Source organism: Synchiropus splendidus, chromosome 5 (assembly GCF_027744825.2).
Source record: "Synchiropus splendidus isolate RoL2022-P1 chromosome 5, RoL_Sspl_1.0, whole genome shotgun sequence".
Taxonomy (NCBI): Eukaryota; Metazoa; Chordata; class Actinopteri; order Syngnathiformes; family Callionymidae; genus Synchiropus; species Synchiropus splendidus.
In genome coordinates this window covers 24,179,013-24,204,950 of record NC_071338.1, presented here as the reverse complement: position 1 = coordinate 24,204,950, position 25,938 = coordinate 24,179,013, and the positions used below count along the sequence as shown (strand labels likewise).

At 40.3% G+C, this 25,938-nt stretch overlaps 1 protein-coding gene across 5 annotated transcripts; it reads left to right on the top strand.

Annotated features, from left to right (window-relative positions):
• The first annotated feature begins 87 nt into the window (after positions 1 to 87).
• LOC128759669 (protein mono-ADP-ribosyltransferase PARP6) lies at positions 88 to 24,979 on the top strand. Of its 5 annotated transcripts, none has more exons than XM_053866811.1 (23): positions 88 to 1,479; positions 3,764 to 3,862; positions 7,357 to 7,434; positions 8,731 to 8,825; positions 9,439 to 9,499; positions 9,627 to 9,717; positions 9,874 to 9,940; positions 10,152 to 10,301; positions 12,445 to 12,595; positions 12,874 to 12,927; positions 13,830 to 13,925; positions 14,979 to 15,071; positions 15,175 to 15,300; positions 15,569 to 15,634; positions 15,915 to 15,982; positions 16,290 to 16,338; positions 16,458 to 16,570; positions 18,254 to 18,326; positions 20,291 to 20,360; positions 21,655 to 21,734; positions 21,801 to 21,864; positions 22,264 to 22,348; positions 22,504 to 24,979. In XM_053866811.1, the coding sequence occupies exons 2-23, from the start codon at positions 3,860 to 3,862 to the stop codon at positions 22,604 to 22,606; spliced, it is 1,836 nt and encodes a 611-aa protein (XP_053722786.1). In that variant the 5' UTR covers positions 88 to 1,479; positions 3,764 to 3,859; the 3' UTR covers positions 22,607 to 24,979. The 5 variants fall into 5 exon arrangements, 3 of the variants coding, with proteins under 3 accessions (XP_053722786.1, XP_053722785.1, XP_053722784.1); XM_053866810.1 differs by having other exon boundaries at positions 91 to 1,479; positions 12,796 to 12,927; positions 15,572 to 15,634; positions 22,504 to 24,978; XM_053866809.1 differs by having other exon boundaries at positions 94 to 1,479; positions 12,796 to 12,927; positions 22,504 to 24,977.
• The last annotated feature ends 959 nt before the right edge of the window (positions 24,980 to 25,938 follow it).

Below are 25,938 nucleotides of genomic sequence, written 5' to 3'. Positions count from 1 at the left end.
TATTATCAGTCTGAGCAAGAGATGTTTGCTAATCCTTGTATTTCTCAGAAAATGTGGCCCACATTAGAAGTGCTTTTAAACTGGTCAGCAAGACGTGTGTCGAATGTGAAACACTAAGGTAGTTAGAGCTGTTCAGCTTGGAGCTAGAGCTAACTGTAGCTATCTATTTATGCAGTTACCTATCATATTTGAAATGTATTTCCATTTATGCACAGTATATATCTTTCCTTTTCTATTTTTCTATGCATTTCATTATGTCGCTATGTCATTTCATTTATGTCATTTACATGTTTTACTTCATATTTACTAATTTATATAATTGTGTGTGTCTCACTCACATTTCTGTGTACATATGAAATCAGAGGAGAGCTTTAAAAAACATGTACTTATTTATTATTTGTCCTTATTATTTGTCTGATTTATATCAGTGTTTATTTACTCTTGCATTTACCTGTGTTTTTCCTCCATTTCTTTGCTAGTTTCTGCCCTCAGTGAAATATTTGGTTTCACAAATGTGCACTTATTATGAACTGTACATGTGTAAAATGCAAATATTATTTTAACATTATTTAAATATTATTGTATTGTATTTCCATGACACTACATTACCACATTTGAAATACATTCATTTAGTTTCCCCTTTGTTCAGTACATATTTCCTTATGATCACATTATTATAGCCATTTCATTGATATCTAAAATAATATTACTGATTGTCTAGATTGATAGGTGAAGTGAAGCTGGTGGTATGTGTAATGTATTTGCCATGTCGGCGCTGCCTGTCGTGTTCGTCATGCTCTCCTTCTCTCTTGACAATCAAGCGCTCTTATAATCTGGTCAGTCCCTAAATAGAGACCTGAGTTAATGAGGGTAGAGACAGATTATCTCCTCATTGCTATTGTCTCGCAAAAAGACTGTACTCTGTAGATAAGAAGTGAAAGGGAGTCAGGGTATTTGTTGATGTTAATATAAGTAGATTGATTTGGATGCACTGTTTTTGTTTGTCAAATGGCCTCACAATATTAATGTTATTAACAAAAGAGTGTCTGTTTGTATAGATGGCCGCATGTAAAACCCTCCAGTCATGCTCAACACCGTTCATTAGAGACACACAGGAAGATGACAAAACACAAACGCAGCCATTTTTCCTCTGTTTTTTCTCCTCCTTTTTCTCAGCAGCAGTGCAGTCAGCTGCAGGTCACGTGAACGGCTGCCTCTTTCTACTGAGCATGCTCAGACCCATCAGTGTTGTCAGGCAAAATATAAGACAGCAGTAGGAGCCGAGATCTGCAATAGATAAACACAGCGGCGGCTTTGCTCTGATGAGACAGGCTTTTAAAAAGCAACATTGTAGGTCTGCGTCTTTAAATATTTGCCTTTGCCTCGGGATTTTAAGGGAGGGAGGAAGGTGCGCTCTTGAAGAGAGGGGGGAGGCAGCAGAGGCAAGGACAGAGTCCCGGTCTCCATCCCTCTGTGAAGGTAAGTCTGGATGAGTGGGCAGGGAGGGGGGGGCATCGTGGGGGGAGGGAGAAGCTGCTTGACATCATTTATATTTGTGCTAAATAATTATCAGAGGATGGAATGAGGGCAATTGTTGTGTTGTTGAGAGGAGGGGGGTCTGTCGCTGTGAACTGTTGGCATGTGAAAGAGCTTAGGGGGAAAGAGGGGGGGATGTCTGCTAGCATGGAGGAGAACATGGCAGCAGGCATTTAACATACAGGGGAGGAAAGAGCTCGTGCAGTGGATGTTAAAATACACCAGTAATTGGGTGTCTTGTGTGTCTTCAGGACATGCCGTCATTGTTGGACACAATGATGAGACACAAACAATCTACAGCTCTCCGTGATTCATGATGCCAAGCCTTTGTTTCAGTACACCCATGATGTTCTCTCAAAAATGTTGGGATGAGCTCAGCCATTCATGCCCATGTCTGAAGATTCTCTTTGTTTACTCCCTGTAGCACCGTCATCAACGTGTCTTGGCGCAGATTTGAGTTTCTGCTTTGCTTTTCTATCATCGTTATGGATCCATGAAATGATTTGTAGGATCCACAAGTACTAAAGATTGAAGGAGGAAATCTAAATGAAAGTAAATAAGCATATTGATTGGGCAGTGGTTGCCACGGTAACGGAATAAAGATGAACCCAGAGACTCAACAGATGCCTTCGATTTTGTCGCGAACTCTAAAAGAAGCAGTTGTTGACTTCTTGGTTTGCCTTTTAGCATGTAGGTGAGGATAAGGAAAATCATTATTGGGTATGATTGTGAGAAAAATATACTTGGAAAAAAAAGCATACAAGCAAATTCAGTTTCTTGAATTATTTGAAACGGTCATCTTACAGTACAGGATGGCATTAACAATAAATACAAATTATTTTGTATACCTAGTATTTTTTTTTTTTAATTCTGTGCTAAGACATTAGGGGTTTTAATATTGTCTGATATTTCTGACAATACCAGCAGCTTGATACTGTGTTGGTGTGTCTCCTCATATGGATGGTCAGCCCACGCTTTAAGAGGTAAACAAGGTTCTTATTAATGAGAAAAGTCGTAAAAGAAATGGCTTTTAAAAAGTCGTCTTTAGACGTAACTAATTCTTGGTTGTTGCACCTTGTTTTTCACCACAGACAAGTCGAGATGACCATCTTTAGGGTCTGTTATAAAACGGCAAATACAAAGATTATAAATGCGATGATACAGCATAAAGCCCAGAGTTGACCAAAACAAGGTCACTTTTCAAATCAATGAAGAGTCATTCAAGTATAACCATAATGTTATGGTTGATTGCTATTTGTTTAGATACAAATATTTTTATGTGAATATGTTTTTCCAAATGTTAGTTTTGAAATGTCATCAGTGAGGCCTTAATTTAGGTATCAGTTTTTATTTATTTCTTCACTTTTTTGTGAATCATTTTTGTCTAATTGTGTCCAATTTTCATTCATTTTTATCCAAGTGATGATTTCTAAAAGTGAGTTGAAACGGTTTTCAGTGAATTAGACACTGTATAGATATTTAAAAAAACATTGTAAAACAGGCAAACATTTCTTACATACATTTTCCACCTTCTTTTTCAGGTTTCATTAGTATTTTCAAGTCTATTTACCCATTTAACGTCTTGTATTATTTCCAATGTTTAATCTGATTCCACTTTTTCATTGTATTTTATTCTTTTGTTTTATAATATATGGATTTATGCAGAGCATTCATGTACAGGAGCAACTGAATAGAAAGGGAGAGCCAAATCCATTTTATGTGGTGATGGAGTCTCTGTATATCTTGTCAGATAGACGACTGTATTCTGTATAATAACATAACAACTGTAAATAAATGGCAGTAATAGACTCATCTGGCTGCTGTTCTAATATATATATATTTAAACAGTCCTGTCCTGCTGCTAACAATAGAAAGCCAAAATTGTCTGTCTAATAATACTCCACGAGGGCACCACTGTAAAGAAGGGCCAACATTTGATGTTCCACTTGAAATGAATGTGATTTTTCTACCAGGAAATGGGAGAAAAAACAAACCCACTGGCCTAAACAAAGCACACAGCACATGTCTCCCACACACTCGCTACAGCGTGATTAATGCCACTCCGCAAGGAGGCAGAGAGGCCTGTTGCTAGGATACGTGGCAAGGTGAAATGCTGACGATTTAAAGAAAAAGGAGGAGGTCATCATTTGTGAAATCATCCCCCGATGAGGGATGCGCTTTGTTTCTCCCAGAGTTATGGTATATTAAACATTTATTCTCTCAACAGATATCCGGTCGTCAATCGCCTTGGAAATAAGACAAAATGAACCACTGGACTCCAGGTTCTGAACATGCCTGAGTGAGCTCCAGTACAGCAGATCCAATGGTAAGACTGAGAGCTGTTCATCTGTCTGTGTGTTGTGTGTTTTGGAAGCAAATGTCAGTTTTCTTCCTCAGCTCCCTCCCTTAAGAGACATTTTTCATTTACAATGAAAAACCTGATTTAGTAGTGTCGATAAAAGGTTTTAAATGATTTAAAATAAAAGTTGTGTTCATTTTGGTTGATAAACAGAACCACATTTTGTCCCTTGTTCACTGCTTGCGCTTATCATTAAAGTACGCTAAGTATTTTGAAAATTACAGGCTGTCAAAGTGTGGATTACTGAGCACATAAATGAACTTTCAGTATAGATTTGGAGCACTGATGTATGCCATATGTGATGAAAAAAATCAACAAAAACAAATCCACCAAAAACAGCAAAGCTTTAATTCATTTGGCCATGATGCTCAAAATGGAAAATCTGAAGTTACAGGATGTAAAGATAAAGAAGGTGGGGGGTTTTCAGTACTCAACTGTCCAGGGCAATGGAGAATGTGAGAAAGAGGTGACGAAGCGGGTGCAGGCAGGATGGAATAACTGGAGTGTCAGGTGTGATGTGTGACAGGTGTGATGTGTGACAAAAGGGTGTCGGCAAGGATGAAAGGGAAAGTGTACAAAACAGTGGTCAGGCCAGCAGTGTTGTATGGTTTGGAAACAGTGGCACTGAGGAAAAGACAGGAGGCAGAGCTGGAGGTAGCAATGATGAAGATGCTGAGGTTTTCTCTGGGAGTGAGCAGGATGGATAGGATCAGGAAGCAGTAGATCAGAGGAACAGCACATGTCAGGTGTTTAGGAGACAGAGAGAGAAGTCAGAGAGGCTAGATGGAGATGGTTTGGACATGTACAGAGGAGAGAGAGCCGGTACATTGGTAGGAAGATGTTGAGGTTGGAACTGCCAGGCAGAAGGTGGAGAGGAAGGCCAAAGAGGAAATTTATGGAGGTGGTGAAGGAGGACATGAGGATTGTAGGTTTGAGAGAAGAGGAAGCAGAGGACAGGGTGAGATGGTGGAGGATGATCCGCTGTGGCCACCCCTGAAGGGAGATGCCGAAAGGAAAAGAAGAAGAAGCTGAAAATGGAAAATCATTAGTGTGTATGGTCACCTTCATCACGCAAGTTATCACCTCATTGATGCAGAAGTCTCTGAATCATGTCTGGAGGAGCTGGATTCCACTCTTGCTGGAAGGGAGATTTAAGTGTGGGCGATCTGAGAGGCATCGGCTGAGGTAACAGCGTGAAGGTGCCTATTCTGGTGGCAACGCAGGCCATGGAAGTAGAGGGATGTTGTTTACTACTGCATGTGGAAATGTGTTGTATTCATCCACTGACTCACTGAAATGACCACAAATCTCAATGCTGCAAAGACAGGAACAATGTCGTCATGGTAATGAAGGGGATCCATCCTGCCCCGACAAATAGTAGAGCGGTTCAGTTCTGACCCCCGTGATCTGTTGGCACAATATACACAGCAGCATTCAACCCATCAACACTCCATCAGCAAAGTGTGACTCATTGGTGGACAAAACACTGTGCCAGTTTTGTAACAAGCACTCATGGTGCTGTTGAGCCCATTGCTGTTGTTCATGCTTTTAAGTCAGGATATGTCCATGTTAAAGGACCATTTATGCTCCCTTCAAGTATGAAATTGTACTCGACCGATTCAAACAATGATTATGATGAAAACAACAAACATCACAACAAACATGGCGACTGTGGAAGAAGTATTGATAATATATGTCTATATATATCTTGCACAAAAGGCAGCTTTGTAGGAGGTGGTGGTCGGTGAAGCAGTTAAATCTATCGCGACTCGAGGACAGAGAATTTCCGCCGTTATTATGTCTTCTTTGTGTGTCATTGGAGCTACGTATCGGGTAGCAACAGCAACACTGCCCCCACAGTTTCCTGTGGTACTGCTCCTTTTGGTCTCCATCTGTGAACAGCCTTGTTGTTATGTTATTCTATTTATTTTATTTTATTTTATTTGTTTTTTTGTTGCACTTTATTCCAAGGCACTTTCCTAGTCAGTGGGCTCCCCACTGACCATGGCAATAAATTTGATTCTGATTCTGATTCTGAGCTTTGTGGAAACTTGAAAGAAAAAAAGGAAATTTGGACGAAACGAGCTAGGATGATTCTGGCTGCTTGGCAATGCACAAACTCAAACATGTCTCTGAACAATGTCTTGATCTTAGTCCCGGCTGGCAACATGTGACTGGCCTGGATGTCGGCGGTCCCCGGTGGTTCCTGTTTGATGGTACCTGTTGCAATTATGCCCACCCTCCTTTGGTGTTCCAACCTGGTGAAAATATTTTGCATTGCTAATCTCTTTCACTAAAACACTTAAGTATAGCTCATTCATTTCAATATAATCTGTTGCCTGGCTATGGAGGTCATGGGTCTCTCTGGCTAATGGCTACCTTTCTCCCTCCTCCTGTCCTGAAAAACACATAATCTCTTGGTGATGACTCAGCGATTTATCTGTAGAAGAAACAATATTGCTGGCGGGTGTGCACTTCCTAATTAAGCTTTCCATGTGATACATGTGGTCACAATGCTGCAGTATTCTTCATTTTATGACTTAGTAAAACACAAATAACTAACAAAATACATTGTGATTGTTCTGTTAAAGCATTTATTGAAAAATAAATAAAATAAAATAATAATTTGCGGAATATGCATTCCGCTCCTGAACAAAGATCGGATCTTAAAGAAGTTTGTCATAGTTCATTGCACAAACCTTCATTTTCTTTTTTTTTTTTTTTGCTGACAAAAGCACTGTTTTTCTGTAATACTAATTCGTTTATGTTATTTTATTTACTATTTGTTATTTATGCCACTATTTATTATTCATATAAGAAAAAATAGACATATTTTTCAGAATTAGTCAATAATTGGTAAATTATTTCTTATTTCACAGGATGATAATAAATAATAATCTGACTCGTTATGGTCAGTTTATTATTTATTCAGTTATGTATTTTTTATAGTACATTTTGTATTATTATTGTCAACTGTAATCGAAATTTCTATTTATATTTTTTCATTTTAATGATTCCTTTATACGTATTCATATATTTGCTAAATGAGTCATAATATTTTGTCCTCAGTATTTGAGCAATTTAACAACGATCTGTCCGCCACATCCTGTTTCTATTTTGCCGCTAGTTTCGCCGTGCTTCTGCTCTATCAAACCCCATTATGATATGGATTGATATGCATTAGAATTAACAACAGGCTGGTGGCAAATATATGGTAATAAAACGATGAACGTTATCTGTCCATCCTCGGGAGGAAGCTTTTAAATGACATCCACAATGATGATGGAAATAATCCTGTTTCTCCTCCGAGGGTCCAAATAAAGCAGTGTTTTGAAGAGCTGGAGCAGGAGGCTAAATAAGGACATGTGAGAAAGGATTGTGAGATGAAAGGATGATGAAAGGAGGTTGCACTTTCTTTCCGCTGAGCTGTAATCGCATTTCCACAATGTGTGGGCCCACAGGACATCAAAGGGCAGTGCTGGACAGACGAGGAGTCGGACGGCGACAACGAGTCGGAACAGTTCCTCTACGGCATCCAGGTACCTCACTCACACTCACTACCTGCTTCAGACATTAAAACGTCTTTAAAAAGTAGGTCTTTCACTTTTTTAAATAAGTGTTATATTTTGATGGAGAGAGATGAACAAAAAGCCATTTTCATTTCTTCAAATAAGTCTTCCAATATAACATTCTTAAGCCAACCTGTCGAGATGCTTTGTTTTCTTTGCTTAAAGCCGACAGAACTTTTAAAAAGTAGTTTTCAGCTCAGAAAAAAACTGCAATATTTAAATGCTTTCGAACTAGAGTTTGTCTTGCCTCATTTTACCCATCAAACCTCAAAGCACTTTGCAACAGGGATTGTCACGGCAAGTCAGCGACCTCCTCAACAGTTGCCCCAGCCTTGTCTTCTCTTCACCTCCGCTCATCTCTATGACTGAAATAATTGAGCCCTCCTACTCATACCTCTACCCCCTAAGCATCTCCTCCATCACCTCCTAATTCTCACTATAAATCACTACGCCATCAGCAAACATCATGGGCCCCAAAATTGCCTTGATGAACGAGTCACAGGATTTTCAATATTATATTTTCTGGTGTACATTCCTGTCTGTAAAGTTTCTCTCTATCAGTGGTTGAGTTATCACAATCAAAATCAAAATTAATGTACATCCTATAAATACTGCTACTAAATTGGTTTAAATAGTTTGACTCTTCACATTTTTTAACTTTCCTTTTAATTGCAGGTGTACAATGTCATTAAAATCTTTAATAACCATTGATTATGTGTATTTTTTTCTTTCTCATTTATGATTTTGTTTTTTTTTTTTGTTTTCACGAATATATCTGCCAACTTGAAAATCTGTTCCTGACTCCCTGCAGTCCGTCTCTCTTCTGCACATTACTTTGTGCTCCACTTTAAAGAACGTTAACTGTTGGATTGCTATTCTACTGTGTCTCTGCCAGCTCTGGCTTATATTGGACGCCACGCTGAGCTTTAATGAAAAACCCATCATGATTTTCAAACTGAAACTCCACATTTAGTAGCACTAATGCCACGTTCAGTGAGTCTTATTAAATGGACTTTCATGACAGCTGAGACGGGATCATGGCAATGGTGTCAATTATTTCAGTACAAAATGGCTGATGTTTTTTTCAGTGAGCCCTTTCTGTTATAAGTTTATGGAATCAAAGTAAGACAAGCAACGGTTATTAACTGACCATTGAAGAGGCTCATGATTTATCTGTGCATAACCAGCGAATTAGAAATATTAGTTTGAATTTAATGGAGGTTTAATTCTCATTTATTTTTTTCACTCTCCTATCTGGCTGGACAGGGGAGCTGTGCAGCAGATCTCTATCGCCACCCACAGCTGGATGCAGATATCGAAGCAGTGAAAGACATTTACACCGACAGTGCTGTGTCTGTCAGGTAAGTTCTATGTTACATTCATGGCACTCTAACATAAAAATAAAACGAGAGCAATATAATAATATTTTCAATTATATATATATATATATATATATATATATATATATATATATATATATATATATATATATATATATATATATAGACAGTCCCTTTATTATTATTATTATTACTACTACTACTACTAATAATAATAATAACAGTAAAATATGAGACAGAATCGGCGAATAGCAACAGAAATGAATTATATGAAGAACTTAAAGCTTTTAAATGTTTTTAACATTATGTCATTGAAATATGTAAATAAACATAGAAATTTTTGAAATTGTGTCATTGAAAAAGGATTATTGCAAAGAGAAAATAACATGAAGAAAGATGGAGCATGAACTATGAAAACACTACAATAAAATAAAAAAAAATATATATATATAAAATAATGATCCGATTAATGAATATACTCTGGGTGAAACCTCAAAAAACAAGCGGGAACAAAGCTAGCAAGGGAACATTTGAGAGCAGTTGTAATGGCATTACTGTTAGAAGCAGTAATAAGTAAATTCAAGATTAGCGGGTCAATATGGTTAAGACTAATCGCCTGCTGTTGTCTCCACAGGGAGTATGGAACGATTGATGACGTGGACATCGACCTTCACATCAACATCAGTTTCTTAGATGTGAGTTTCCCCAAGAGGCCTGTAATGATTTGCTGAGTCACTCCTTATGTTTAATGCATTTTGTGATCTCTGTCTATTTGTCTGTGGAAGAGGCGCATTGTTAACTCTGTATGTTTGTGTGACTCAGGAGGAGGTTGCCACGGCTTGGAAAGTCATCAGAACCGAGCCCATTATTCTGAGACTGCGCTTTTCTCTTTCTCAGTACCTCGATGGCCCCGGTGAGTAAAGATGTCAGGGTGGATGTTGGTTGTTAATCATGTTTGTGCTGCTCGCAGAGCACGGGAGGCGAGTGCGTGCTGCGAGAGACGGGGCGGGTGGGTGGGCAAGTAAGCCTTCTGCAGGACTGTGGAATAACCTTAGTCATCTCTGCACAGAGCCGTCCGTAGAAGTGTTCCAGCCGTCCAACAAAGATGGCTTCAGCCTCGGACTTCAGCTTAAAAAGTAAGTCACATGATGCACGCATGTGAATGTTCCACTGCAGGGAGGCAGCAGACTTTATTGAGCATCTAGTTACAAGTCTGAAGATAAACCCTTTTTGAACAGAGACAAGAACACAACTTTTGGCCTCATGTTTGGTTTGGAGTTGCAGTGTGTCTTGAATGGAGATGAGATGACTTGGAAAGCTTCACTCACCAGTCCTCTCGCTTCACAGAATCCTGAGCACGTTCACGTCTCAGCAGTGGAAGCACCTCAGTAATGAGTTCCTCAAAGCCCAGCAAGAGAAGAGGCACAGCTGGTTCAAAGCTGGGGGAACGATCAAGAAGTTCCGTGCGGGGCTCAGCATCTTCTCCCCCATACCCAAGTAGGTGTCTCTCACTCAACCTGCTGCTCTTTCATGTTGCTGCGCTCTGGTTTCCAGGTGATCCTGCTGCATGTTCGATTCATGCAGCCAACTTTTGCAGTAGTGAGGAGAGGGAATAAACGTAATGAGAAAGAAGTTTTACAAAACAAACACGTGGTGAAAAGATGAGTATCTATTTCTAAGCAGGGGGAAGTATTGTGGAAAATGTATCACCATGCAAAGTAAGTGAAGCACTGTGGTCCTAGTCTCATAGCTGGAAGTTCATGGGTTCAATTCCGGCTTGAGATTGCATTGACAGAATAGGGCTGCCACGACTTGTTGACTGTCGGCTATCATCGACTATTAAATTAGTGGTCGACTAGTGGTGATGTCATCGTCCACGTAGCATTGTAGTTACAAAACAGCATTTAACACCACGCAAGTCTTCACTACACATTTAATTCCTATTCATTTATATTCTGTATGTACAACACTACAATCAGAAATATTGGCGTGTCAACTCGTACATGTCATGTGCCTAGTGACTAGTGGCCGAATCATTATGGTAGTCGCTGACTATTGAAGTAGTGGCTAGTTGCAGCCCTAGATTTGCGCTGTGTCCCGTCCATTCAAATTGGTGTCTATTAATTGTCCCTCAGTGGTGAGTGGTTGTCTATCCATGGTCCGGAGGGCTGTCCAGGTTGTACCCTGCATCCCGCTTGAAGCTGCTGAAACAAAGTATACCATTACAAACAGGCTCAAGAAACAAACAAAAAATGTTTCGATGTTTACTTCGTTTCATAAAAGATTATATTAATATTACAATATTATTTTAATATTTTGTCATACTTTTTTGTGATGTGTAACGTGATAAACGTTTCAATTGGTTCCTTTATTTGTGTACCACAGTTCTTTCAGAATTTTCAAATTAAAAGCTAACTCAGGTGGCCAAGTCAGTTTCTCCTGAGCTTGTTGACAAATGATTCTATTGACCCTGACCATTAAGATGGGGTTGGACAACATAGAGTTAAAAAATAATAAACAAAACAAAAAAATATATATATATATTTGGCAGAGGAGGGAAGAGGACTCTACTAGTTTCACTTCCTGAACTTGTGACAGATGGCAGCCGCGTGAGCGGGCTGCAGGTCAGTCTCTGCTGACTCAGCATCTTTACAGCCTGACAGGAGTTTCAGGAAGGATAACCAAAGTCAGTGTCATACAGTATAAGTTTTTGACTGACCTTTGTTGAACCGAGATGCAAGAAACACAACCACAGACTTTACACGTCCCAAGCTTTTGAGCTAACAACATTTGAACATTTGAGCTATCAAACTTGTTCATCATCAGAGAAGGGTATGTAACTGAACTGACAAAGGGACTATAGAAATGTCCCATAAAAATTGAGAAGCCCCAAAAGAGATCTACTGTAAAGATGTATACAAGCAAAATTGGCAAAGTGACAGTGAGTCTTCATGGTATCTTATTTTGTTGTTCTTTTCCAATAGTTTATATTTGAACATTTTGCGTTAACAACGTTCGTCTTCACGGGGCATCTGAAAATCCTCTTATTTTAGCCTGTGTTTTATGTTTTTGAATGGCAGATAAGCTGGAATTTCACTTATCTTGAGTGTTATGCATGAAGACACAAAATTGGAGGCAAATGAATTCCAGAAAGTGAAAGGAATCCAGCTCTGGACCTTTCTGGCGGGAGTTTGCATGTTCTCCCTTTGCCCGCATGGGTTTCCTCTCACAATTGAAAGACATGCTTGCTAGGTTAATTGGACACTCTAAAATTGTCCCTAGGCGTGTGTGTAACCTGCGATGGACTGGCAACCTGTCCAGGGTGTATTCCCGCCTCTCGCCCATTGACCACTGTGATAGGCTCCAGTTCTACCCGCAACCCTGAACAGCACTAAGCACTGGTTAACTGAACATGCATGTATGTTTGAAAGGCTTGATACATTTTACAGTATTCCAAGAGAGTCTCATATCCTTGTTTTAACTATAAGACTAAGACGAGTTCCAGACTTGCAAACACCTTCCAGGATGATAGTGATAATTATTTTTAGAACTGAAGTCGACACGCTTTGATCCAAATTTCCAGGAACAAAGACATTTCCAACACCTCCAGTGTTTTAAATGCATGTCGTTTTGTGTCTAGATCTCCCAGTTTCCCTCTGATCCAAGACACGGTGTTGAAAGGAAAGCTGAGCGTTCCGGAGCTCAGAGTGACCCGACTGATGAACCGATCCATCTCGTGTACCATGAAGAATCCAAAAGGAGAACTCTTCAGTTACCCCCCCAACAGCCAGGTAGGTGTGATGTAGCCCTTTCTTTTCCTTTGTCTAGTTTACTGACTGAGAGTAATGTAATGAGTCAGTTAGAGAGCTCCCCTCCCCTCCTGCACTCACCCCCCACGTGCACTGTTCCCACCTGAGCCTCTCCTTCCCCTAACCATGACACGGCTGCTGTGCTGTTTCCCATAATGCTTTGTCTTCACTTGACCCATCAGACTGTGGCTGTCCCGGCGGCCAGGGCCCCTGCGCAGATTACCACGAGGCAGCTGATTGAATTGTTTTTCTCATCCCAGGCGGGGGGCCACTGCAAGAACATCCCAACCTTGGAATATGGCTTTTTAGTGCAGGTAAACTGTAAACGTGATTGGTACGGTTGTTGGTGTTAAACTCGTGTGTTAGCATTGTAAGCCATAAAACTGAAAGGAATGAGTTGTAACTGGTCAGCAACAGGAGGTGCTGGTCCCCTGGTGGTGTGTGCTGCTTACTACAACACCTAATGTCTCAATGGCGAGGGCACAAATACATTTCGGAAATTGATAACATTTTTCTGTTTCAGGCTCCAGGTTTGAGGTGAAGATAAGAATTCATCCTAGCAACTGTCGTTTATGAGGGAATCAGAGCATCAATTTAGTGATAAGAACGTTCCGTTTTGCTGCTATGGAGCTGAATTTCAAACATATAAGTTTCGTCTTCAATTCTGTAGTTAAGAACACATAAAAGTTTGTTGGACATTAGAAATGAATAGAGTTAAGGAGCTGAAAGAATTGAATACTGCTTAAGGAACTGGATGACAACATTATTTCAGTTATTTATTTTTATTGATCAAAAAATGAATACTCCAAAAAATGAGGAAAAATGAGGAAAAAAATGGCTGAAATTATTATAACATAAAAGAATTGAGAACAGATTAGATGAACCTTTCTTTATCTCACATTGCAGCAGCAGGTGGACAGCATTAGACTAGGGCAAATTTGGAAGTGACAAAAAAAGCTACATTTTCCAGATTAACTGTGCACCCAATAAGGGCTACATATATATTGAAAGCAAATACTGTATTTGGCTCCGATTTATTATCTAGAGTAAAGATCCGGACCAGGAGACCTGATGAACTGTTGAAGGCCGACATGCCGCTGTAATGACAACAGTAAAAGCAGCTGTGGCTTTACTTTGTTTCCTTAGAGACGATTCGTCATACATTCATGCGACTGTGCGAGCGATGACTCAGCACAATGTGTTTCTCTCTGGACAGATAATGAAGTACTCGGAACAGAGAATCCCCACTCTGAATGAATACTGCGTGGTGTGTGACGAACAGCATGTCTTTCAGAACGGATCCATGCTGAAGGTACAAGTGACAGGTTCTGCCGAGAAGAGAAAACACTCTCTTGGAAGGTCAAGGAAACTGAGTTACTTAAAGGCTGAAGGAGCACATGGCAAATGAAACCACTGAGCACATGACATCATGTTAGATACTACTGAGTATTAATCTAGAGACAAATATAATGTAACATTAAGAATTTACAAGGTATTTCAATGTGATGCAAATCCTGTTTTAAATCCATTATTACATTGCTCATTGACACGAGGAGCCTGCAAATAAATATCCCAACCAATATGTGAAAAATCATTTTCATACTAAATTCATTGGAGACAAATGTTTTGCAAAAAGGGGAAAAACATCAAACGTCAAGAAAAATTGCGGTCTAATAAATGTTTTCATTCAAAATATTATTTTATAAATCTGTGGTTAATGTTATGTAAAATTAAACATGAGAATAAAAAATAAATTATTTAATTCTTATCATAATAATCTACTACTACTACTACTTCCTGGCATATCAATAATAATAATAATAATAATAATAATAATAATAATAATAATGCACATTATTATTACTGGTTATTGACCATAAATAAGCAAGTAATTTGTTTATTGTTAGTGTTTACCCAAATCTTAAATGTTAGATAAGAATGAACAGTAACAATAAGACTTATAATTACTTATAATTATAATTATATAATTATACTGTCTACTCCTCCTCCTCTACTTTATGAAATTGTTATTAATAATGATCATTTATATTGTTTATTAATACTATTATATATATTAAAAAAGGATTACTACAAATTGATACTGTACTTCAACATATATATACTTTAAAAAGGCTTCAGAAAAAGACAAATAATAAAGTTATTAGTAACTCGACTATTCTTTCATAAATAAAAATAAATGAAGGTAATTGAAGGCTGACTTTGATTATGAAGAAATAATGGCATTTTGAAAAAGAAAAGCAATCCATTATACAACAGTTTAAACTACATGTTGGTAAAGCAGGCAGTTGAAAGTGTAGCGCTGAGTCATGTGTTTTTAACCTCCCTGTATTTGCGCTTGGAACAGCCGGCCGTCTGCACACGGGAGCTGTGTGTGTTTTCCTTCTACACGCTGGGTGTGATGTCCGGAGCTGCAGAGGAAGTGGCCACTGGGGCTGAGGTGAGAAGACACAGTCTACTTCATTATTTATTATAATAAATCAGGAAAAACTTTCCGTAGCACTCCAAGTGGAGAAAAATTTGAATGTAACCCGTCCCTCCAGGTGGTGGACCTGCTCGTGGCTATGTGCCGAGCTGCTCTGGAGTCTCCACGTAAGAGCATCATCTTCGAGCCCTACCCCTCGGTTGTTGACCCCAATGACCCCAAGACTTTGGCATTCAACCCAAAGGTCAGCATCCTCCCTGGTTGGCTTGTTCTTGTCTCTGTGCTCGATGAGGCTTGGACTGAAGGGTGAATAGTTTTAGGGGTACTGGCCCTAAGTGAATGTAGCTTGGTTCAAATATTTTAAAATTAGTTCAAAAACTAACACAAAAGTTGTGAAGAAAGACAATAAGAAAGAGGTCAATACTGCCTGCTTCATCATGGAATTGACACATCTGTATATTCTTCCTCTTTCATTGCATCCAATGAATGTGTGGCTCAACCCATGAACACAGAAGAAGAATTATGAGAGACTGCAAAAGGCATTGGACAGTGTCATGTCTATCCGGGAAATGACCCAGGTAACAAGAGATATTCTGGGGGTGAGATGTTTTCCAGGTGGCAACTGTGGGAAGCCCTTTGTTTGTGATTTTATTAGTGAATCGATGGAGTGCAGCTGACATTATGATGGATTTACTTGTGTTTTGATGAGATTGGTTTGGCTTGTTTCTCTCTCTGGACAGTGTATAATGGCACTGATCATTATTTTTGGGTTTAGATGTGGCCACTTGCTTGTTTAGGTTCGGTGAAAATGAGATTCAGAATGTTGAAAAACAACACCTGCTTGTGTGGTCTTGCCAGGGCTCATATTTGGAGATCAAAAAACAGATGGACAAACTGGACCCTTTGGCTCATCCTCTGCTTCAGTGGTGAGTGAAACCAGTCAGATGAAAATGTTCATTTTAAATTCACTTAAACTCTTTCACAAAAACCCACTCAAATGTAATGCAAATGCTACAGTGTATTCCTGGTGTGAGATTGTATAATTAAATTCAAGTTTGATCTTTAACAGATAATTTTGCTATTTTTTTATATTGTTTCTGGCTTGTGAATGTATTTTAAAAAATACGTAATGAATCTTTTCTAAAGATGTACAGCCTTTTGAAACCATATTATGATTTTGAAATCAGAAAGACTACATATATTTACCAGCTTTCTTTTGTCTTTTGTCTCCAGGATCATTTCCAGTAACCGGTCTCACATTGTCAAGCTCCCCCTCAGTAGGGTAGGAGACCACCCAAACAACCTTCAGCCTCGTCTCTTATCACCAAATGACTTATGAAATTCGGCGCTGACGCTCTCTTCCTCTCTCCTCTGTGTGTGTTTGTGATGTCATTGTGATAGCAACTGAAATTCATGCACACCTCCCACCAGTTCCTGCTGCTCAGCAGCCCCCCGGCCAAAGAGGCTCGCTTCCGCACTGCCAAGAAGCTCTACGGCAGCACCTTCGCCTTCCAGTGAGTCTGTGTTCCTTCTCCTGTCCACGGCAGTTGGAAAATGAATGAATCCAAAAACACCTTTTCTATTATAAATAGTATGGTAATGTTCGCATCATTTAACAATAACCAGTCGTAATAAGAATAAAGCTTTATTTATGTAACACTTTTTAGAACGCTTTACAGGCAGAACAATTCTATGTCAGTCAGATAGAATTGAGGAAATGTTTGGAGGATATTCCATAAATGCCAGCCTATGAAAGTGTGTTTCCAGCATAGATTTACAGGTGGTGGCTCAAGTTGTGTTTGGGATCTCCTCTGGCAGTCTGTTCCAGAAATGAGGAGCCTGGACAGAAAAGCCTCTGTCACCTCTAGGTTTAAGTTAAGACTAAGGAAGAACTAACAGAGATGTACCTGAGGAGCTGAGGGTCTTGGCTGGCTCGAAGGGGGTCAGCTGTTCTGCAATGTAGTCGGGGGCCCAGCCATGACGGCCTTTAAAAGTTATTAATAATACCTTTAAGTGGATTCTGAAATGGACAGGGAGCCAGAGCAGAAAAGCCAACACTGGAGTGAAGTGCTGGCGTCTGCTAGAGCCAGTTAGAAGCCTGCTAGAGTTAAGAGTTCTGAGCTTTTAATAACAGAAAACGGCCTTCAATAAAACAATAAAAAAACGCCTTTTCTGTTATAAATATTATGCAAATATCCATGTCATTTTACAATAATCTGTCATAATAAGAATAAAGCTTTATTTATATAGTACTTATATAAATACGTGCTATTTATATAAGTACCAACACTTCTGGTCAGCGTTTCACAAACAACAAGTTTTATACAGTTGCGACATTAGGTCATGAGATATTTTTGATTGGATATTTAAATAAGTTTCTCTGTTTCCTTCGGTAACTATGACTTGCCATGGCATTTTGCTTGATTCTACTCGATGCCACAAAACACCATAATCGTGTCCATTTCCACCGAGTCAATATCTGAGATTTTCAGACGTATGTTAGTCTAGTGACAAAAACTTGAAGTCTGGAAAATACAGTGTATTGGGCTAATGTATGTTCTGTATGTAACCAATTTAATCATGGCTTGTTTTTTTGCAATTCTAGCGACTATTTTAGTTCATTTTTACCTTTGTTTTTTTACGTTGTGGTGTCCTGTGTGTTGATTTTGATTTAACTCTATTTTTCCACCTTCATCCAACACTGCATTTAAATGTCAAGATGAAGCTTTGAAATGAAAATGTATCTGTGAAAGGCATCCATGATTGAAACTACTTCAGAAAAAAAGTTTACTCCCTAAATTCTTATGAATAGAAACCAGTGATTCTTATTCATTACCTGAAACTGGAAATGGACGTCTTCTTTGCTACCGTGGCGAAACAACAATTCAGTCTTTGAAATTTAATTGATATAAATGTGAAAAACTTTGCTTACGTAACCGAGTTTCAAAGACAGCTCTGCGAGCGGTATAAATAGCTGACTGCAGCAGCTCATTAGCAGGAGAAAAACAAAAGCTCCCAGTCCCAGCTGGGGGAGAAAAAACCTTGTTGTTTTCCACTGCAAACACTGTGTGTACCGCTATACTTACTTCCCCCGATCATTTCAGAATGGTCAGCGGTGTGTTTGTTCTTTTGTTCATGAGGACGTGTTTGTTCGGTGCTGAACTTCTCTTCTCTCTCCCCCTCTACACTTGCTCTAGTGGTTCCCATATAGAGAACTGGCACTCTGTTCTGAGAAATGGACTAGTCAATGCCTCTTATACCAAACTGCAGGTACGTAACCCTGGCAGTCAGCTGGACCTCATGATGCATCACCTCACGGACAGTGAAGCTGCTTTCGGTCTGAGCAGACTCTCTGTCCGGCTGATTCATTTTTGCAGTTAATGGAGGCCAGGTTCCCTTTTTTGTCTGCTTTGCGATCGGCAATTGAGCGAGCAGGGCACACAGGAGCGCCCCGCTTCCTTCCTGCTGGCAGCAGATGATATCTTTCTGTTGGGGCACAGCAGTAGGGGAAGTGGGGTCGGATGTCAGGAGGCTACCTGTGCGCCCTGTTGGGGGAACCACGTAGAGCAATGAGAAGTTTAGGTCGGAAGCGGATGGATGGAGGTGGAGTCACGGAGCTAGTGAGTAAAGGGAGCAGCCAAGAATGAGTAAGGAGTTCAGAGAAGGTCAGTAAACAGTGTCGTGTTTTGGAAGTGTGCACCTGGACTGGGTCATTTTGAGTGTGAGAGGAATCATGTGAAAGGTGGAACTCAAACATCAGCTCCTCTCTGTCTGAGAGTGATACAAAACAAAGGAAAACACATTAGAAAAGGACAGGAAATTAAAGTTAGATCAATGGGATTACTTTACTTTTCAAAATCTAGATCAAGTCAGAAAATAAAAACAGACCTGATTGTCACATAATCTTCAGAAGAATAGAAATCCAATACTTAATAATGTTGCCGACCAAAAGTGAGCATCCAACTATGAAACTAGTTTGGAAAGTGCCTCATTTAGCTCTCCATGATGCAACCGTCAAAGAGCCAGCTCTGCCAGTCTGTCGCCATACAATAGTCTTTTAACATTCTACTTTGAACTCCACCTCAGCTTTCTTCATCCTCCTCCTCGCCTCTCTTCTGCTTCTCCTTGAAACTCTCCCACCGTTGTCTCACAAGAGCAGCAGGAGTGAGCTGCCGCTACAGAGACATCTTTTTCAAAGGTTGATTTAAAAAATAAAGTCCTCGCCTTTCTTTCTTCTTCAAACAGCGAAATATATTTTACTTTCTTTTTGGTGACTTTTTTTTTTTTGCACCTCGACATGCTCGGCTGGCATATGTCTGCTGCTTTAAAGTGCCATCTTTATGGCTGCAGTTTCCAGAAAGCGTTTATTGTTATGACACCAGGAATGACTGTTCATCTTTAATATAATTATGATTTCCTTTGATCCCTCTGGTCGTTGCCATCCGCTGCTGACTGATACTCCTTGATATGAAAGTCATGTTTTTAAAGCTATTATTATACAGTATTTGTCACTCAGTATTTTTAGTGCCTGTCCCAATTAAATATACTGAGCGGCAAGACAATAGACTGAGGGACTGAAGAGTCTTTAATGTGACTTAAATTTTGTTACCAAAATATTAGTTTTTAATTAAATAAATAAATGAATAATATACATTTTTAAGTGCTGAATATCTTGAACAGAACTAATGGGCAAACCAAAATTTCCCCACCTTGGAACCAATAAAATATATCTTCTCTAATATATTAACAGAGCAGTTAATGTGCAATATGTTAATGTGATGCAAAAACCTTAGGATCTTAATGTAAGGGACAATAAATGTTGACTAATAATAGCTATGGCACAAAGAAAAAGATACACATTAAATGGGAACTAGAAGACATGAAAAATAATGTTGTGTTTAGGATTCAAATAGTGAATTAGATGTATATTTTTAATTTGTGTTTTCAGTCATTTGAACATGGTTTGACTTCATGTATGTCTGGATCTATAACCAAACATTTGAGAGTGAAACATCATCAGTGCCCCAAGTGACATCTCAGGGTTGTTCCTCCCGAAAGGCTGTGTGCCCCTGATCTGATTTCAGTGAGTCCGAGCGACGTATCATGGATGTGCTCTACTCTGGTGGTCCTCACAAACCAAACCGACTTGAGTTTTACTCTAGCTGATGTGTCTGTCGATGGGCTGTGTAGCCGCTCAGTGACCCTTCCTATCTTCTCGCTCCTCTCAACCCAAGCTGCATGGGGCAGCGTACGGAAAGGGCATCTATCTAAGCCCCATCTCCAGCATATCGTTCGGATACTCAGGTACGAACGCTTCATTCCTTGCCACCCAACAACTGCCGACCCCCAACTCCACCCATCCTCAGGCCACTCATTGCCCTCATGCTGATGAGCACGCTCAGTGTGTCACATGGCCTCTTCATCCGGGAGCACTCCATTGCCGCGTGTGGACGCTTCCCCATGTCCGTGCCGCTGTGCTGCAATGTGAGCCATCCTTGGTGCTGGGACTGGGGCTTGTGACCTTCTCTCCGACCTCTCATTCCATTTTGTGTGTCGTGGCTGCCCAAGTGTTGTTTAGCATCGCTGTGTTGTCCATCAATGGTTTGTTTTGCTGTGTGTATAGCCAAAGACTGTACTGGGGCTGACCCAGAATAGTTGATCCCATCGCCTTTGAATGGTCATTGTTTCGTATCATAGTAGTTATTGAGCCGAGAAATGGCAAGTGACTGAAATGGTCTTCTGAAATGCATCAACAAATGGAGCTCTGCTGTTTCCTCTCTCAGCAGCAGCATCATCTCTGATAGGCTCCTCTGATTGGTCGGGTTTTTGAGGTGCCCAAGTTCTGGACATTACTTTTGCGCCAGATTTACGAGAAAGGGATTTGACAAACTGCGGATTGAAAGCAAGGAAAAGAATTCCAGAACATCCAAATCGCATCTGTCTCATCAAAAGTGAAAATAAGGGCCTCTGTTTTGACAGAAAGAACCAGTTCTGAGAGGCGGGAACAAAGAATCGGAATGTGACTCAGCATCCATTAGCAGGATCAAAATGAATTTCCATTCCGGAATGACAAATTAAAATGTTCTGTCGGCACATCTCAATTTATCTTCCCCAGAACATTTCAAATATGTCTAGAATTGAGGTCATGGATGATGAGAAATGTGTTTCATCAATCTGATGAAAAGTTTGTTTTGAGAGCTGCATTTTTTTGTCACTAGACACTTCAGTTTTTGATTCATAACAAGGTTGTTAAATGACCTTGTATATCAGTTCAATGTCAACTAAATAAACAAGATAAAACTCATTATTGTTTAAAAACATTAAAAGTAATTGACACACACAAGTGGTTAGAAAAGATGCAAAACAAAACCAGATGGGGCCATGTTCTGCCTTCGATCCATCAGTCACCAAGAAAGTTTTTTAAAAAAGCTTGATCTGTCTAATAAAATATAAACGCAGCGAACCGTGGAAGATCCTGTTCTGTGCTGTGACGCTGATGTATGAAAAGTTTCGGCTCTGACAAAGCAGCGGCTCTGAAAGTCTGCGCTCGGATTGAAGGTGGTTTTCAATCCTCCCTTCTCTCTGTGTGTCGCTGCAGGAATGGGGAAAGGACAGCACCGCATGCCCACTAAAGACGAGCTGGTGCAGCGCTACAACCGCATGAACACCATCCCACAGGTGCGGCGTGTTGTGCTTTGATGGACGCAGATGATGGAATGAATGGTTCCCTGATTTTCCCCTCAGAGTCGTCCGATCCAATCAAGGTTCCTTCAGAGTCGGAATCTCAACTGCATCGCTCTGTGTGAAGGTGAGCGAGTGAATAGTCACAGTTGGAGTTGGAGTTTAAGTTTGCTGTGAGTGAAGATGTCGTACATGTAGAGTCAGCGACATGTCCCTTTGGACCCAAGTCTTTCCCAGCTACCTGGGGCCAGAAGGAAGGGACACCCTGGACTCCTAGTGGGAGGTGTACAGAGCAGCATAAAGTGGAATGAGACATTGTGACTGAAGAAGAGCATATAATGGAGAATGACATGGAGCCTGAAATCGAACCTTGTGGTTTGCCACCAGTTTTTGAGGGATGTCTGTTGGCTCTGCAGCATTTTGTGTTCAGTTCAAATTGAAATAGTCACAAAAAGCACTGTTTTATAACTTTCTCTGAATATATAATAATCTAATCTGGCAACTGTCTGATCTGTGTGTTCAACAGTGATAACATCCAAGGACCTGCAGAAACACGGCAACATCTGGGTGTGTCCCGTGTCTGACCACGTTTGTACTCGCTTCTTTTTTGTGTGAGTCCGCCCTTCATTGTCTCTTCTTATTAATGGTCGTATCTTAAATTGTCACAATTGTTTCTGGGTTTTTTCAGTACTTGTTGAAGAAAACAGAGGAAATGAAGCTATAATATTGTGAGTCCTGGAGGTTGAAAGTATATCTATATTCTCAGGTACGAAGACGGACAAGTGGGAGATGCCAACATCAACACACAGGAGCCCAAGGTGCAGAAGGAGATCATGCGTGTGATCGGGACGCAGATCTACTCCAGCTAATGTCGGTGCTCTGCCGTGGCTGAGGGCGGACGGACGGATGGACGGAGTGTTTGGACGGAGCTGACCTCAGACCCGGCGTTGAAGTCTCTCTGAGCACATTTCTTTCAAATTCATGCTTCTCATTTGACTCCTCGGTCTGTGACTCAACCACATTCAGGCCTAAAAAAAAAACCTCTGCTGCTGCACTTTCAATTAATTTTCTGATGCTTTATTTCGTTTTTCAGCTGCCACCCATTTATGATTCGCTATTATCTGTGTTTAGAATTATTCAGAAAGCGAGGTGCAGCTGAACACTGGGAGCACTTTCATACCACATACATACATTTTTTTATTAATAGTTTTGCATTATCAAAACTTTTAAAAGCCTAAAAAATATATAGATATTTAAATTTTGTCAAATGTTTTTTCGTTTATGTCTTCTGTTCATCTTCATCCTATTTTAATTAATTTATGAATCATAATTAATATATTTTGTTAGTTATTTAATATCCTTTTGGGATCGTTCAAATTGAAACATTAAAATTGGATTTATATGAACAAATGCATCTAACAAAGAAAAACACCAGATTATATCAGGTTAAAGCTGAATGAGAACTGACTGAAATATATGATGGATTTAATATGAATGCAAAATCTCTGTTTCACTCCCAGATTTGTTTCATATAAAATCCTTGCCTCCCTAACAAGTGTGTTTAAATTGACCTATAAACACATTATTTAAATTGCAGATTATAGTGTAGAAAATATTTAATATTAACAAGAAACATTAAAATTGGTCATTTTAAATTCACTCTTCCACTCACCTTTGATAATGTAGCAAAGTGAAAGCATAAATACTTGCATTCATATTTACCATCACGTTTCAGGTGCGATGGATCGTAATGAAGCTTTGACGTCTCATCCCAGCTCAATTCTGTCATACACTCAAACCAAAAGACACCTTTGTCAAGGCAACACTAATTCAGTGCAGTCACACATGTAATCTGTTGACAAATATATATGATCAATACACCAATACGGGCATATTCAGAACACCAATATTGTGTCTGCCATTTCACGGTAATGTCTGATGGTCAGCTGTACAAACCACAGGGACCGTTTTACTCTGCTCCTGGCGGGCCTCAGCCTCTCATCCCCACCTTATAGACGACGTAAAGACTTCAAGGGGATCACAACGGAGGACGGCCTTGTATAGCTACTACATCTGATCAGTTAGTCCTGTTATTGTGCGTGTGTGTTTCCTCTACATGATACTAGACCTTGCACTTACTCAGCGTTTGCCTAAACTGGAGAAGTGGACTGGTGAAGAGCAGAGGAGCGGGACATCCAACATCATATCTGTACTCTGAAGGGCTCACGGTGTCTTATGGGGCTGAAAATGACAGCAAGGCGGAGCTAAATGTACATAATGGACTCTGATGAAGACTCAGAAATGCAAAGGTGGTCATGTGATCTGAGCCTGTGCTGACACCGTCCCGGACCGGAGGATACTGGAATGATGCACAGAGACGCTGGTTATATTTGACCATAGAAGCCGACAATGTGGGTTAAGGAATAAAGCCTGATTTTGCACAGTTTTACACATGGATTCTTTTCTTTTTGTTGTTCTGCCCTGTGCCTCTGTTCATTCTGGCCACCAGGTGGCAGCTCTGCTCCGTCAGTCGATCATTTCATCATTTATTTATATAGTTATCTTTGAATTAATCAAGTGATTGTATAACGGTTATTGATTAATGATTTACTCCTCTTTTCCTTGGACATTTTCTTGCATGTTTTTTCTCCTAATATTCAGTCTTATTCTTTCATCTGTTTCTCCTCACAGCTTCCACGCAATCCACTACATTTATAACCCCAAAACAGTAGAGAAAAGTGTCATATATTTCTGTCAAATCCTCAATTTTGCAATGGAATAATTTCCTATACGACACGTAAGTGTTTATTATGCTTTATTTCCTTTTATCTACAATCATGCTTCAAAATAATATGGTGCTTTTATAAGGATATATAATCATTATTAAAGTATAAGTTTTAACGTATGATTGAAAGCATAATAAACACACAATCACGTGTGTATCTGTATATTTGTGAGCAGCAAAATTACCAACTGTTTGCTACAAACGTGATGTTGCTGATGGCAACTTCGAGTGCTATTGCAACAACACTTCCTTCCAACCAGAAACCCATCTTGTGCATTACTTTTGGCTCAATGTAGAAAGTACCCACTGTAAACAGTGCAAATTCCCAAAGATGTTAGTGGTTGGTCCTGCTGAAATCTCTGTGAGGACCGCCAAATGACTGGTCCAGCTCTGACTGACTCACAAAAGTAGATGTTTTTGGGACGTGATAAAGGCCACAGACTCCGTGAGTCAAGGCTAGCACATGTGGGACAGTGCACTGTGTCCACTGGCACCTTCCTCTGTGGACCAGAGTGACGTTTCAAAGCATGTCACCTGGCCTCCACTGCACCATCACTGCCTGGTGAGGACGGCTGCAGACCGGGAACGATCATCAAAGCCCAAGTTTTGGCTGCAATTCTGGTCGATTAAAGAGATTTTACTGTTCCTCAGTGTTTCGTTTTCTCATTGTTTCCCTGGACTGATGGATTTCCTGGCACACAGACACTCCATTCACAGTACAAGTGCTGGGTGTATAGTTCAGAGGGGGGTATCTGGGGGGGAGGCAGAAGCACTCCAGGACCCTTGAAAGGCACTTTATGTGTGTGTTTGTGGCGACGGTAATTGCTCGACTCCCTTTGTAAGCTCACCAATTTTACCCGGGACTGCGCTCGGGTATTTGTCAATCCGCGACCGGCAGATGATGTGTATGACTTGTGTGCGACTGTGATCTCCCAAACCTTGGCCCTTGTGCTGGACACGGTCCCCTGGTTTGGCTTAGTCACGCGGTCCCAAAGCCAGCTGGCTGTTTGGATGGACCTTCACTTCAGTTCCTCACCACCGAGGGGAGCTCTGGTGCTGCTTCAGGTTGCGGTTCTCCTTTGCATACACACAATTACAGGCACACAGGTAAACACACAGCAGTTGTTTGGTCAGATAAAGGAGTAGTGACGGGAGGGCAGGGGGTCGCAAGGGGTGTCTGGCCCTCAGCGGAAGGGACCGCTCCGAGCTTCCCTCCACACTAAGAGATTCCGGCACAAAAGGAGCAATTACAGGGAGTTGTTTAATCACCCACACTTTTATTGAGCTTGGGGTCTCTTTGCTTGCAGCGCTGCCCCTCCTGTCATCGGTGGCGGCGGGCGACAGCGGTGACAGAGAAGGTCGGTGGTTTAACAGGGCGCGAAGGGTCTGGTTTGAGTTAAGACTCCGTAGGATACT

Coding starts and splice junctions, on each gene's coding strand:
- LOC128759669 (XM_053866809.1), top strand. Junction 13,926..14,978: donor AGAACGGATCCATGCTGAAG/GTACAAGTGACA, acceptor CGCTTGGAACAG/CCGGCCGTCTGCACACGGGA. Junction 16,339..16,457: donor TCAAGCTCCCCCTCAGTAGG/GTAGGAGACCAC, acceptor TCATTGTGATAG/CAACTGAAATTCATGCACAC.